Source organism: Phodopus roborovskii, unplaced genomic scaffold, assembly GCF_943737965.1.
Source record: "Phodopus roborovskii unplaced genomic scaffold, PHOROB, whole genome shotgun sequence".
Lineage (NCBI taxonomy): Eukaryota > Metazoa > Chordata > Mammalia > Rodentia > Cricetidae > Phodopus > Phodopus roborovskii.
This window is the reverse complement of record NW_026126540.1, coordinates 14,076,120-14,091,248: the sequence shown is the minus strand read 5'-3', so window position 1 is coordinate 14,091,248 and position 15,129 is coordinate 14,076,120. Positions and strand designations below refer to the sequence as shown.

The 15,129-nt window shown below is 42.7% G+C and overlaps 1 protein-coding gene across 1 annotated transcript in view; it reads right to left on the bottom strand.

The window, feature by feature from the left end:
• The window catches only part of Gask1b (golgi associated kinase 1B), a 42,638-nt gene extending 33,218 nt beyond the window's left edge, over positions 1-9,420 (bottom strand). Inside the window, exons 1-2 of the mRNA XM_051199476.1 lie at positions 9,299-9,420; positions 7,443-8,626 (exon numbers count right to left, since the gene is read on the bottom strand). Coding sequence (XP_051055433.1) covers positions 7,443-8,334 — 892 coding nt within the window. The 5' untranslated portion in view covers positions 8,335-8,626; positions 9,299-9,420. The remainder of the gene's footprint in view (positions 1-7,442; positions 8,627-9,298) is intronic.
• Positions 9,421-15,129: the final 5,709 nt, after the last annotated feature.

Below are 15,129 nucleotides of genomic sequence, written 5' to 3'. Positions count from 1 at the left end.
GAAAGGCAAACAAAAAAGCCACACATTGTTGATTTTATCCTGAAGCCACCAGAGGACTAGAGGCAAGACCTAGCATTCTAAGTAAGGTACTAATCTACCCAAGATTGATAGAGAGAACTTTCTCAACTCACCTTGTAAGACTATAAGTCCAGAAAAACAAGCTCCAGCACTGCTGAGTTTTAAAAGGAAACAAATCTTCATACAGTTTTATAAGGTTTGTTCCTTTTACAGGAGAAAGGATAGAGAGGCAAGATCATGTAGCTTCTGTGTGTATAGATGCTACAAAACTAACCAAGGGGTGGGTTTAAGGACTAGTCTTGGAAATAGGCTTCTCTATAAATCAAAACATAGGAAAACATCATCATACAACTATTAGAATGGTTATTGTTAAGAAGAAAAATAGGTGCTGGTAAAGGCCTGGAGAAAAGAGAAACTTCAGACATTGTTGGTGAAAATTCAAATTCATAGAACCACTGTGGAAAACTGTTTGCAGGGTCCTTGGAGGACTGAAAGGGAACATGTGATCCAATAACCCCATGTTCCCTAAGCATCATTCACTACAGCCAAGGAGTAGAGGCAACCTGCATGTGCTACCACACACACGACAGAATACTATTCAGTCGATATGAGGTGAAATGTTGTCACACAAGACAATATGAATGGAATATGGGACCTTATGCTAAGCAATATAAAGAGAAAGACGAAGACAGATATCGCGTCATCCCATATGTAGCCTCTAAATTTCTTGGACTCTTGGAAGAGGATAAATGTCTGCTGCTAGAGACAAGATAAAGACTACTTGAGGGGCCATGCTGATAAAAAAAAAAAGAATTGGAAGTTTCAGTTAGATAAGACAAAAAAGATTGAATAAACTCATGACAGGGGCGATGGCTCAGTGGATAAGATGATTGCTATACAGTTCTGGGTGTGGCCACATGTGCTTGCAGCCTCATTGCTGGGAGTGGGCTTAAGGGTGGGGTCAGAGAAAGGGAGATCCACCTAGTCTAGCTAAAACAATGAGTGTCAGACTCAGTGAGAAACACTGTCTCAAAAGAGCACAGTAGAAAGTGATAGGTAGGGGAAGACACAAGATACGTGAGTGTTCAGGTCAGAACACTCCATATACGTGCATATGAGAAAGACAAAAAGAATGTTTTTTAAAAATTGATGATCTGTTGCACAGAATGGTGACTAAAATAAGAACACATTGTGTATTTTAAAGTTGCTTTTAAAATTGGGGAAGCAAAAATAAAATGTTTTAATTATGAAGAAATATCAAGTATCTGGTGTGAAGGATTTAATTAGCCTGATTTAACCATGCCCCTTTCAAAGCAGAAAATTATAACCCATAAGTATACACAATTATCAACTAAATCTAAAATTAAAGGGGCATTAGATTTCTAGGTAATTTAAACCACTTGTGTAAGCAAAAGGTAGGTGTTTGGGTATTTAGATAACTACCACTCACTTCATAGCTCATCTTTTCTGGGTTGAGAAGAGCTTAGTTCATCCCAGTATTTCATCAATCATTAACTTCTCAGTTAAGTGTGCAGCCTGGGAACTGGGAAGAAAGCCTTATGACTTTCCCATCATGAACTGTCTAAGCAATGTGAGCCATCAACTCCACTTTTAAAACTATCCTTTGTTTTGAAGCTTGCCTATGTTGCTACCCTCAACAGTCTCTACTACACACTCCCTAACAATCTCTACTACACAAATGGAAACTCCTAGACTCTTCCTGCCTCAGCATTTATTTTAAAATGCAAGAATCAGGCTGGGTGTGATGGAACATGCCTTTATCCCAAGCACTTAGAAGGCAGATGGATCCTTATGGTTTTGAGGTTGGCTCTTCTAAGACATAGCTAATAGACTCAGAATAAAAATGGAGCTGTCTGAGACTCCAGTAGTCTTCCATTTCAGTGGCCTCCATGAAAGTTATGGGGATTAGATAGAAACTTGAGCAACAGATCTAGGGATGTACAAAGCTTTCCATGACCTCGTTCTATCCACCTGGTACTTGATTCTCGCCCCTCTGTGATGTTAGAGAATTGGGCAACAAGAAAGGTGTGGTGGAAACACACACACACACACACACACCTACTGACCTCAATCCACTGATATGAGATGTACTGTGAAGGCATCATGTCAGAACAGACAAGAAAATAAGGTTAGTGAAGGGAGGTTTCAATCTAGATGGCTAGGGAATGGGAATACAATCACTGGAAGCACTCCTGTGACATGATTGGTCACAGTGAGGCCACAAGGCAAGATGATGAAGGATGAGACTACTGAATCCTCCCAACTCACATCTGTAGTTCAGCTTCAGTATACATCATCTGGGAACTATGTTATCTTTTAAGCTTCAGTTTCTCCACAGGACATCTGCACCATGAGGATGCCATGTGTATGAGGCTCCTGCAGGACTTAATGAGCTAGTGAATATTAAGTATTCTCATTTCAAAAATTACAGACAATAATATCATCTACTGCCAGCTATAGGACTTACTTTGAATTAATTGTAGGTGCCCATTTACTGATCTAAAAAGTATACCACAAGATGCTAAGTCAGCTTAGAAACTACATGAAAGCAAAAGATCACATTTATAAGTGTGCAGTAGACACTATAATATCTATACTCAAATATTTATTATAGTGCCTACTGCACACTTATTATAAGTGTGACCTTTTGTTTTCATCTAGTGTGTGTGTGTTGAATCAAATTTAATGACAAGGCCATGTTAAATAATATAAACACCATCATTATTCTAATTTTCAGCATTATTGTAATGCTAATAAAAAAAGGTTCAGTAAATGATTGAATAAGGACTCAAACTCAGGCAGTATATACTGCCAGTATACACACTCAGCTACACAGATACTTGAATTAGAAATCCTACTCCCTTCCCCAGTTCTGGGCCAGTGCTTCATAGACAAAATTAAATGCCAATAGATTGAGCTGATTATAGCCGAACTGTGCTTAACTCATAAGCATGTCTCTTTAATTAGGTGAGGAAAGGTTGTCTGGTCCTACTGAACCTGTGTAGTCCCTCTGCCAACCCAGAACTGTAGTACATTCAGGTCATATAGAGAGAGGTGACCTTGAACTCAGGCGAATGCTGTATGAAGCCTGCAATCAGTGACAGTAAGAGTCACTCCCACAAGATTCAGTGAAATCAGGACCACAAGGACAATCACCCTGAAGTATGAAGTATTGGTATGCAGCTCCAAGGACTGGAGGGGGGATAAAGTGGGTATAAAGTGGGTGCTAAATAAACATTTGCTAAAGCAAAAAAGACAAATGCAATTCTAGAGGCGTAGATTTGCGTGGAGTTGAGGCACATGTTTACAGCATGAATACCATAACAACCATTCACTATCGCTTCTGTCCCAGTCCAGTGTAAGATAAAGGAAGAATTCCGGATGCATAGCAGAAGATTGTCAGGTCTCCAGTGTGTCTGTGAGTGTATGTAGTAGGCAAACAAGAGGACACTGCAGCCAGCCAGTGATGCTTGGGAGAAATGTTCAGTAAACTTTTGTCCCCAAATGAATGCAAGTATTAAGCTGAGCAGCTCAATTTGATTGCTAAAGAAATAGCCTTGAGGCTTTTCTGATAAAGAACACAATGTGCTTTTGAGCACAAATTTTAAGAATAAAACATGATTATTCGCTCCTGAATAAATATTATAAGAAAGTTTACGGGCATACTGAAGGTTTGCAGGATTCAGAACCACTGTTCCCAAATTGTGGAAGCATCCTCAGAACTCCAAGCAAATGAATTCCATCTCCACCTACCCCCTAAACAACAGAAAAAGCAAAGGTGCTGTCCTTCAACCCTGGCAGATAGACCATCAGCTAGGACTCCCCACGGTTGTTCCAGTAAACTTGAGAAGTCAGGGGTAAAAAGTAAAACACAATATATTTCTCCTGCTCTGTAAGAATAAGAGGCAATGAGAGTTGGGAACAGTGAGCAACTTAGGATACACAATGAATTTAAATGGAAGTCTGTGGGGTGCCTGTAGTTTGTCATTTAAGCAGCATACTGCACAAAAGTTTTGGAACTAGCCTACCTTAATTCAGTATGACAGCTCCATGGCAATAAAACAGCCTCCTAAAAATAAAGCATACATAATGCGTCTTCCATGCTGGGTATGAAAAAATAACAAAATGTTTGAATGCTACTCAAATGGTGTTCCCAAGACCCATTCACAGTAACACGCAGAGTCTTAAGAAGCTGTGGAAAGCTACTAATTCAGAGGTCACAAAGGGCACTGGGTTTCCACTCATTCGTTTGTTCATTGTGGGGAAAACACACACCTACTAGAGCTCTTGAGGAAATCATAAGACAACTTTCAGAGATTGCTTCTCTCCCTCCACTGTATGAGTTCTAGAGATCAAACTCAGTTCATCAGACCTGACAGCAAACACCTTTACGTGCTAAGCCATCTAGCCTAGCCCTGGGTTTCCCTTTTAAATGTATTGACTTTCACATGGTCACAGTCTGCTTTATCTTACTTTATATAAAATATAAAAACATCCATCTGAATATATTAACATAGCACCACAAATGGATGGAGAAAATGTGACTCATTTACACAATGGAGTACTACCCAGAGGGGGAAAAAACAATGGAATTGTGAAATTCGCAGGCAAAAGAATGGAGCTAGAAGAAACCATCCTGAGTGAAGTAACCCAGGCACAAAAAGACAAACATGGTATGTACTCACTCATATATGGATTTTATACATAGAGCAGAGGATCACCAGCCTACAATCCACACAGCCAGAAAAGCTAGGAAACAAGGAAGATCCTAAGAGAGACATACATGGCCCCCCTAAGAAGGGGAAAGGGACAAGATCTGCTGAGCAAATTGGGAGCGTGGGTGGAGAGGGGAGAGAGAGTTAGGAGAAAGAGAAGGGGAGAAGAGGAGGGGAGAAGAGGACATGAGGGAGCAGGAAGATCGAGTCGGGGGAGAATAGAAAAAAGCAAGAAAAGTGATACCATAATAGAGGGAGCTGTTATAGGTTTGAAAAAAAAAAAAAATCTGGCACTGGGGAAATGCCCAGAGACCTACAAAGATGAACCCAATTCACAATCTAAGCAATAGTGGAGAGGCTACCTTAAATGTCCTTCCCCGATAATGAGACTGACAACAACCTTATATGCCATCCTAGAGCCTTCATCCAGTAGCGGATGGAAGCAAAAGCAGACACCCACAGCTAAACACTGAGCTGAACTCTTGGAATTCAATTGCAGAGAGGGAGGAGTGATGAACAAAGGGGTCAAGACAAGGCTGGAGAAACTCACAGAAAGAGCTGACCTGAACAAGGGGGAGCTCATGGACCCCAGTCTGATATCTGGGAAACCAGCATAGGACCTACCCAGACCCCCTGAACGGGGGTTAGTTAGGAGTACTGTGCAGTCTACGGGGCCTCTGGTAGTGGATCAGTAAACCCTAGTATATGAACTGGGAGCCCACCACATAGAGGGATACTCTCTCAGCCTAGACACATGGGGAAGGGCCTGGGCCCTGCTCCAAATGATATGACAGACTTTGAAGATCCCCCATAGAAGGCCTCACCCTCCCTGGGGATCAGAAAGGGAATGGGATAGGTGTTGGGAGGGGGACAGGAGAGGAGGGGAGGGTGAAGAAACTGAGATGGACATGTAAAACAAGCTTGTTTCAAATTTAAACAAAAAATAATAATAATTTGAAAGTCTTGTGTAAGAAAAGAGAGGCAGAAGACAAATTAGCATATTTTCATTTGCCTATGTTCACACCAAACAAGCAAATATGTTAAATATTAGAATTTTAGCTTGCATTTGAAAATAAGTATATCAATGGTCAGAGTGGAGCATCAATACTTCTCTTGAGTGAAAACATTGTCAGAGTTATACTATTGAACTGAAAAAGGAAGTAAATCTGTTGACTTAGTAGCACAATCATAAGATATCATGCTAAAATATGTACAGTTTGGTCATTATCCCATAACTGTCCCAGGTTGTATTGAAAATATGGTGTTGGTTTACAGAAGAAACCTGAGAAATAATTAGCCTGTGAAGAAACAGGAACAAGTTCTATCTTCACGAGTCACTAGCCATGTGGCTTGAAGAAAAATGTATAACCTTATATTGCTTCAGAGTTTTCCTGCTTAAAACAAAAACAATAGGGGCTGGGGGTGTGGCCCTTCTGTCCTTATATGGGGTTTCCACATGCATTATGATGCCAGGTCCATGGTAGTAAATTATCTTCAATACTCCATTATATACTGCATTATGTCTAATACCAGGGGCTCCAATGCCCTGTTCTGAACCCTGAGAGCACTACAACCATAAGCCAATACTCAGATACCCATATGCATATAGTTTAATTGTTTTAATCTTGAAACACAAGCCACTGACTGGGTGAACTTCAGATTCCAACCCTGACATGGTATCACTATTCAAAGAGTATCCTCTATGTGGCATGATCATTCCCACAGACCAGCGCTGTGACCATGCACCTCAGTTAGAGGCCACAGGCCCTAGACACTACCTTTGTGCTCCAGGAAGACACAGTTTTGAAAATCATGCTCTGTAAGCATGTAAGTTTGAAGAAATCACGTGACTAGTTAAGTATACATTCTAGGCACATCAGCTTCTCCTTATTTTCTCTACTTATTAGATAAAGAGGCTGAATCCATTGGTGACAGGGGAAGTAAAGGGCTTGGTTCTTACGCAGTCAGGTCTGTCTGAACCTCTGGAATAGATTCTACTTACTGAGGAGAGGTAATTAACTCAGTTTCCTCTTTTTTTTTAATTGAATCTTTATTTTATGTGTAGAAGATTCTCTTCATGTGTGCAAGTGTATTGCACACATGCCCAGTACCTGCAGAGGTCAGAAGACAGTGTTGCATTCCCTTGAACTGGAGTTACAGGTGGTTGAGAGCCGCCATGTGTCTATTGCTAACAAAACTCCACCACTGGTCCTCTGCAAGAGCACTGAGTGCTCTTAACCACTGGGCAATCTCTCTAGCACCCTCCTACTCTTTAAACCGTCATTGGAAGGAAATTTCCATAGAAACCTGTAATAATGTAAGGGGCTGTCGGCACATTCTGTACCTCAACCCTGGCTTCTTGTCATCATGCAAACTGTCATTGGCTTTAATTAGATTTAATATGCCACAAAAAGTGCAGCAACGAAAATGGGGAGGGAGCGACGTCTGCACAGTGTGGGCTTACTCTCACATGCCCAGCAAAGCTGTGTGCTTGCTAGAACTCCAATGTCACCAGACTGGGAGAAAGAATGCCATGAGTATGGAAAGACAGCTCCTGCTGCTGCTGCTGCTGCTGCTGTCCAAATGGGAAACGTGGGTGGAGAAAAATCATTTAGAGAGGCTGAGGAAAAAGAGAAAATGATCCCAAATTCCCAACAGCTGCAAATAAGAAGCAAGTGAATCTGTTACCTTGGATGAACTCTGATTTCCTGCTCACGGATGGCAGGGTCCTATTGAGACCCAGAATCCTGTCCAGGTGGAAGGCAAACACTTCACTCATGTCCAAGGGCTGCTTGAGTAACCCACAGGGACTAGGCCCACAGCCAGGCACAGAGCCTGAGGTGCTCCCTTCCAATACCAGCAAGTGGGCACCACTCTTAGAGACAGCTGGCAGGATGCTAGCCACCTCACCATCAGCCAGCAGGCGCATTCTGCGAATGTCTTCTTTGCTCAGCCATGAGGGGGCGCTCTCACTGTAAATCCGAATGTTGCTCTCTCGCGCCCTAGGCTGTCGCAAGTTTGAACTACCAGTTCTGATTCCAGGACCACGCAGCATCCTCCAGGGTTGTTCTCCAACCTGAGCATAGCCAGGTACTTCAGCATCTGCTGCCCGTGCAACTTCCTGCAGTATAAAGGATGGCTTAACCAGCGCCTCCTGACCAGGGGCCCCAGATGCCACTGCATACTTCTTCCTGCGCTTGGGTTTCACCGTGCCACGGATATTGGCAGGCTTGCTGCGCTTGGAGCGTAAGGTAATGTACACTACGTTGGGCTGCAGTGTGCTGCCATTGTCCTGCGACTCTGGAGGGGCCAGGGTACCATCCAGGGGTATCTCCGGAAAGAGTACCTTGGAGATGCCGTGGCTGTGGGGTGGCCCCTTGTCAGTGGTCTGTCCATGCTGGAAGGAGGCCCTGCCAACCTGGCTCACCAGGAAGCCCAGGTAGATGGCACAGGCAGTGCCCAGCAGGAGGTTCCGTCTGGTCCTGGGACGCCGGCTGCTCCAGAGTTTACACACTCGAGGGACGCACAAGGAGCAGACAAACCAGTTTATGAGCTGCCCCGGCTTGTCTGGACAGGTCATTTCTCTGCCGTTTCCACATGCTGAATGGAGTTTAAAGTCTGCCGCTCGTTTCGAGTGACATGATTCATAGCTTCCTGAATCCAGCCGCCCAGTCTTCTTCGATATCTAAGTGGTCTCCAATAGGCAGAGGTGAAAGAGAGGGGTCGCTGCTGGCGCTGGGAACTCTCAGGACACTAGCTACCACAAGCCTTTTGAACTTCTATCAGCCTTCCCCGGGAGAAAAGAAGGCTGACTCTGGGGATGAGTGGAAATGAAGTTGACTGAGTCACCATCTCAACCCATTTTGGTTCCTCTGCAAGAGGAAAGAGGAGAGTAACCCTTTCCTTCCATAAACACTATCAAGTTTGAGGTCAAAGTTTAAAACATGGAAACAAGACAGTTGTGTGAGTCTGATTTCACTTTAAAGTAATGAAAACAAGCCGCAAAGAGCACTTGCTGGTTTATGGTTAAAGCCATGCTACACCTGTGAAGTAGTGCGCGTTAAAAACCGTCTTCAACCCAGGCTCCCCAGAACACCCTCTTTGTGTGATTCAGAAGCGACTCGAGACAAGTAATAAACATTTAAATTTTTATATAAGCAACCTTATTTTTTTTACAAGATATGTACTAACTACTTTGTCAAAAACATATTCTCTTTAAATGAAATGCCCCACAGGGTGTTCTAATACCTTACACTGGTATTTAACTGCCTTTACTGTCTGTGTTGCTTGGAAAGAGGAACATTTACTCTCTTTCTCTCTCTCTCTCTCTCTCTCTCTCTCTCTCTCTCTCTCTCTCTCTCTCTCTCACACACACACACACACACACACACACCACAAATCCACAAATGCAATTACTTTTTATTTCTTTTCTTTCCACTAAAGAGAGCAGAATGAAAGAAAAGAATCTCCACTTTCTTTTTTCTCTCCACTTTTTTAAACAGAGAAAGAAACTGGTTTAGATAGAAAAAGACCAGTTTACTCACCCAGCTGGCCGCACGCTCAGCTCCAGGATGAATGGAATCCCTGACCCTAATGCACAGAACTCGAAGAGGCTGCGGCATGTAAGGAGAACATATTTCATGGTCAAAAGAGTTTCACCTTTCGGGCGCCTCAGCTCAGCTCTCAAAGCTGCTGGCTCCTGACAGCAAAACCAAATTTATTTGTAAACAGGCTGCTGCACAATTTTCAGGCTCGGGAGGTTCTTTTTGAAAGATGAGTAAAAAATAAATAAAATTTAATTTTGAATTCTCAAAACACAGTTCGGAATCAGTTTTCATTCAAACAACTTTCTGCCTCTTTCAACCCCTGGGAGCCCTCTAGTGTCCCATTGCTAACCAACACAGCAATGTCAGCCTTGGGGAGCTGAAGTGATCTGAAGTGTTTGCTAAGGTTGCTGGAGACCCCACTGCCAAATAAAAGCTTGTAAAATGAGGAGTGCTGACCCCTGCCTGACCCTATGGAGGGGGGATCAGACACCAGAGGGCCAGGCCCTGCAACTTACCTTACATCTGGGCTGTTTGCAGACCAACAGTTGTCTCCCGCCAAGTCTGGAAAGAGACAGCCAGGAAGTGGAGACAAAGCTAAGAAGGGGGTTACTGGAAATGAGGAGGAAAGTGGAAGTGTGAGATAAGAGTGTGGGAGACAGGAAGGCACTTGTGGTGTGCAACTGCAACCAACAACAGCAACAACTGCAACCAACAACAGCACTTAGGAGGCAGCCTGGGCTCATTCTGATTGGAGGTCTTTACAAACAGGTTAGTGATTGGCCTGGGTTATTTGCATGTCCTGGCACAAAGGCAGGACAGCCTTGGGGGTCTCACTGGGATTTTTTTTTTTTTTTTTTTTTTTTTTTTGGCTTCTGTAGCACATGGAGTCAAACAGGGGCAATTTTCTTTGTTGGGAAAAAGATCAGAGTAGATTGGACGATGATGATGCTGCTTAATCATAAAAATACTGTTATAATGCCCCCCCCTCATTCTCAAACTTTTCTTCCTCTTTAGAAGTTCTGGTACATGGTGAAAACAGGCAAAATTCCAAGATGGAGAGTAGTCTTGAATTCCAGACAGGCTTCAGCTAAAGTTCATGAGAATTCAGGCACTGAAGGCATTTTCTTTATGCTCCCTAACTCTTAAAGTACATACTCCATGAACATGAATTTATTTTCTAGAGACTCTCTCAGAACTTTCTGAAAGGGGCTAACGTCTGAGCTGCTTTTCACGGCTATCTTATACTTTTCATATATTCAAAAGATTAATTGGCCTAAGTCTCTACAAATAAAAGCCATGGGCTGAGATAAAACACTTGCCTGATGTGTGGGCGATCTTAAGTCCTGTTTTCAACAACATGAAATATTACATGAAAGAGTTAAAAATAGGCACTTGGAAGAAACCTCTTCCAGACATCTTAAAGTCAATTTTACGGATGCCTAGGAAGCAAATAAAGATTGTATGTGCTGATGAGTGTGGCTGACTCCTCTCTTACCTCAACATAATGGTCACGCCATTCTCTTCCTCCTCAGTCACAACAAGGGTTAGCAGACGCTAAGGTGTGTGGTCAGCAACGGATGGGCTAGAAAAGAAGCAATCCCCCTCAAGGGCTGTGATGTGTACTCACACCTGTCTAATCCTCTGTCTCTCATTCTGCATCCAACAGCCAGACAACAGCATTTATCCGAGTTTCCCATTGCGATTAAGGGAGACAGCTATGATGGAAGGACCACCTGGAATAGTTGGTAATATGTTTGGCTTTATTTCCCCCTGTCCACATCTTACTGAATCTCTCAAAGAATCTTCTACTGAGGCTCATTGTGTCAAGCTGAAGCTATTATTATAGAATTTGGAACAAGCACAGGACATTATTTATGTTGCAAAAATAAAGTCAATACAACAGATGAAACTCATTAGATGTAATCAAAAATCCCTCAGAGTACCATTCCTTCCACCACCCATGAGACCTGTCCTGGGGACTCATTGCTTTCTCCAGCTCTTGAGTGAAACTGCAGGTGGGTGTTAGGACTCCTCTAGCTAGGGGGAGAGGGTTTAAAGTTTTCCAGTCATTGTTAGTCCTAGATGTATCTATGTTTTAGATACATCATGTTCCCTCTTCAGAAGCTATCTTGGCCTCTCAAAAAGCCTGGCAAGGAGATGGGCACAGCATCAGAATTACACACACACACACACACACACACACACACACACACACACACGCAAAACAAACAAAAACCTATAGCTGGAACTATAGCTCATTGACAGAGCACTGGCCAGGTATTCATGAGTCAACACTCACACACAAACACACAGAAGAAAAAAAAAATCTACAAACAAACAAAAAAGCAAGGAGATCCATCTGGGGTTTTTTGTTTTGTTTTTGTTTTCCTGTACAAAGAGTCCATTCTGGATCCATCTACCTCCTCACTGCATGCTAAGCCTGGCTCTAGCTATCCCCACAGTTCAAGGGTAGCAGATGGAGAGAAGTAGAGCAGAAAAGCTCCTCTTTGACATTGTGAATCTAGGGAGCAGTTCCTGGGCATGGGGTATATGTGAAACTGACCTTCCAATGATCATCTTGCAGTCTCTTCAAAGGGGACAATATCATAGTGTCTCTCTAGCTGGCTGTTGATATCTCCTCACTTTCTGAAATCTACCAAGCCCCTGCTATATTTATCTATAGATAGATAGATAGATAGATAGATAGATAGATAGATAGATAGATATAGATATAGATATATAGTCTCCCGATTGTTCTCTGAGGCAGCATGTCAGAAGATGACCAACAAGCTGGTTTCCTTACCCATGTCTCATAAGAAATACAACTAAATAGTCACCATCCACACACACCCTTAGTTACCTGGTATAACAACCAAACCTATTACTCAAGATCTCAACTGAAACCAAGTAAAGTGATGCTATTGGGTAGTGTGGAACTGAAGAGAAGCTGAAATCAGAACAAGTGAAAAGCTTTTCATAACATAATTTGTGCATCTGTAACACTCAAAGTTACTATTATCAGAGATAGTAATAAATCCTGTACCTAAAATATTTCTCTCCATAAAAATAATAATATACAAGGAAGCCAAAGTTAAAAAAAAAAGAGAAATAGATTCTAAGAATTCCATTTGTTAGATCCAATTATGGTGAAAGTTGCCTTGTTTTCAGCCTGGAACAACTCTAGATCCAAATTAGACAGTCCATAGGCATAAGTTTCCCACCAGGGCATTCTCATTTCCCTGTCCTGTCAGGTGTGCCCCTGTGAGCTCAAGCCCCCCTCCTCCTGAAAGCTATTTGCAAAGTGAAGGAAAATGAGTAGAAACTCTCCCTGGAAACTCCCTCACTAAGCCTTCCCTTTTCTTTGTTCACCCTTGCTTGTTACATGTTAAGGACCTAACCCCTCACCATCTTCATGCCATCTAGGATGCACCACTTTTCCAGAACTACAATTTAGCTGCAGCCTCTCTCCTGCTTCCCAAGTGGAAATTACTCACATATTTGCTGACTACTCTCATGCCAGGCCTGGACAACATCAAGTCACCCCATCAGGGAATTGAAGTGCTCTCACTTTCATAATTCTTGAAAGATTGTAGATGTCTAGTTGGTACTAAGGAGTGTGACTTTAGTGAGTTTTTTATTGTTGTTATTGTTGTTATTTGGTTGGTGGTGGTCTTGTTTATTATTTTGAGCCAGGGTCTCACTATCACCCAGGCTAGCCTGGAATTCACAGCAATCCTCCTGCCTCAGGTTCATTAGTACTACAAGTGTGAGCCACCATAACAGCTTGTAATTATCTCAATATCACTCTGCACTCTATATTTTATCTTTCTCTTCAACTGTATGCAAAATAAGTCCCATTTTTTACATTGTTTTGTAGAAATCTGTGCATATCTGCACAGCATAAGAAGGTCACACTTAGATACCATTCCTACTGAGCTACTTGTCTACATTGACTTGTAGTGGAATTAATGCTTCAGCAGAGCCTGTTTCCTCAGAGCTGCCCTTATAAATCTGTGAAGTGACACTGACTGTCACAGCTTACAGCCTCATACATAAGCAAGAGACAGGGTAGCTATATTTCCAGGGGATGAAATGCCTGACGTCTCCTTGTCTTGGATGTGCTTTCCTTGATCTGTGGCTAAACCTGATTAAGAGCAAAAGGAGGCTCTTGGCCTTTCCCCAGTAAAGAAATGTCCTGCCATAATTCATTTGGCCTCATTTCCCCAGGAATATGGTACCACCTCTTCAAAGTTGTGCTGTATTAACAGAAATGTCTGTGTGAACAGACTGTAAAAGACAAAATATATAGCATCAGTCAGGTGTTATGGCGTGTGCCTTTAATCCCAGCAATTGTGATGCAGAAGCAGGGGGATCTCTATGAGTTGAAGGCCCGACTTATCTACATAGCAAGTTCCAGGACAATCAGCCAGAGTACATAGCAAGACCCTGTCTCAACCTTCCCCAAATGTATAGCAGCCAATTTAACTTAGGCTTGAAATAAGAAGGACTTATAAGGCTGTTATTTTACCTCTTAATATTTAGATGACTTATGAATATTAAAATAATTACCATTTGCTTCCATCCAGAGTTATCATAGAGTCTTCTTATTTTATTTATTGTGTATGAGAGTTGTGTATGAGAATTTTGCCTGCATGCATGTTTGTGCACCATGTGTGTGCCTGCTGTCCATGGAGGTCAAGAGACAGTGTTGGATCCTCTGAAACTGAAGTTACAGATGGATGTGAGTGACCATGTAGGCATTGGAAACTGAACCTGAGTCCCATACAAGAGCAGCTGGCACTCTTATCCACTGAGCCAACCCTCTGGCCCCATCAGGGGAAAAAAAAAAGAATCTGGTAAATTAATTGAAGGCTACCTAAACTATTACCAAATACTTGGGGAATCCGAACAAGTATTTCTATATCAGAGGTGGCACTGAGTCCTCAGGGTGCTGCCCCCACCCCTGCCAGCAGACCACACATGGGGAAGAGGCTGTACCTGCATATGGGCCCCAGGATACCCTCAGCTTGCACAGAAGCACACAGCAGAGATCTGCATCTTCAAAAATAGGTAAAGATCAGTCAAAGCTGGCTCAACACGTGAGCCTCTAGCAAGAAATCAGACCAGAATTGCAAAGCATCTCTCCTTACCGCAAACACAATTCAGACAAGAGAAAGTAAATGGTGGGGTTGTATTTGAAGGAAGGGAGGCTCCATAGCTATGCTAGATTAAATTGTGCACACTAGAAATGCTTCAGAGTTGTAAGTAAGCAGCATACAAGTTCAAGGGGAAAAACGGTGGAAATCTAGTACTTTGAGAGTTCATATGCCAGCTTCTGTGATTCAAATATGTGCAGCGTATCTGATATATGGATGTGTAACTGCACATACATGCATTGTGAACCTATCAAAACATTAGATTAGGAAAGATCACATGGAATAATATCACAAGCCTTGCACACTCACCCATTCTCACTTCGATAGCCCTAACAGAGTCATGGGAGATACAAGTGTAGGAAGACACTGATGGAAATATTCTGAGGTGTAATGAGACACAACCAACACATTTTGGGTTTTAGCTGAGGAGACGACACACAGGATCTGAGGGCTCTCTCCAGTGCTGCTCAGGTACTTCTAGATGCTGTCTGCTTTGAGAGCATGACAGGGCAGCATCCAAGGGGTGGACCATGTCATACTGTAGGAGACAGCAGCAGCAGCAGCAGCAGCAGGGCAAGTGGTGACTTGCCCTTAAGCAGCTGCACAGACAGAAAACATGCATGAGCAAGGCTTGTGTACAGTAACCAGAAGTGACAGGGTTATAAGTGTATG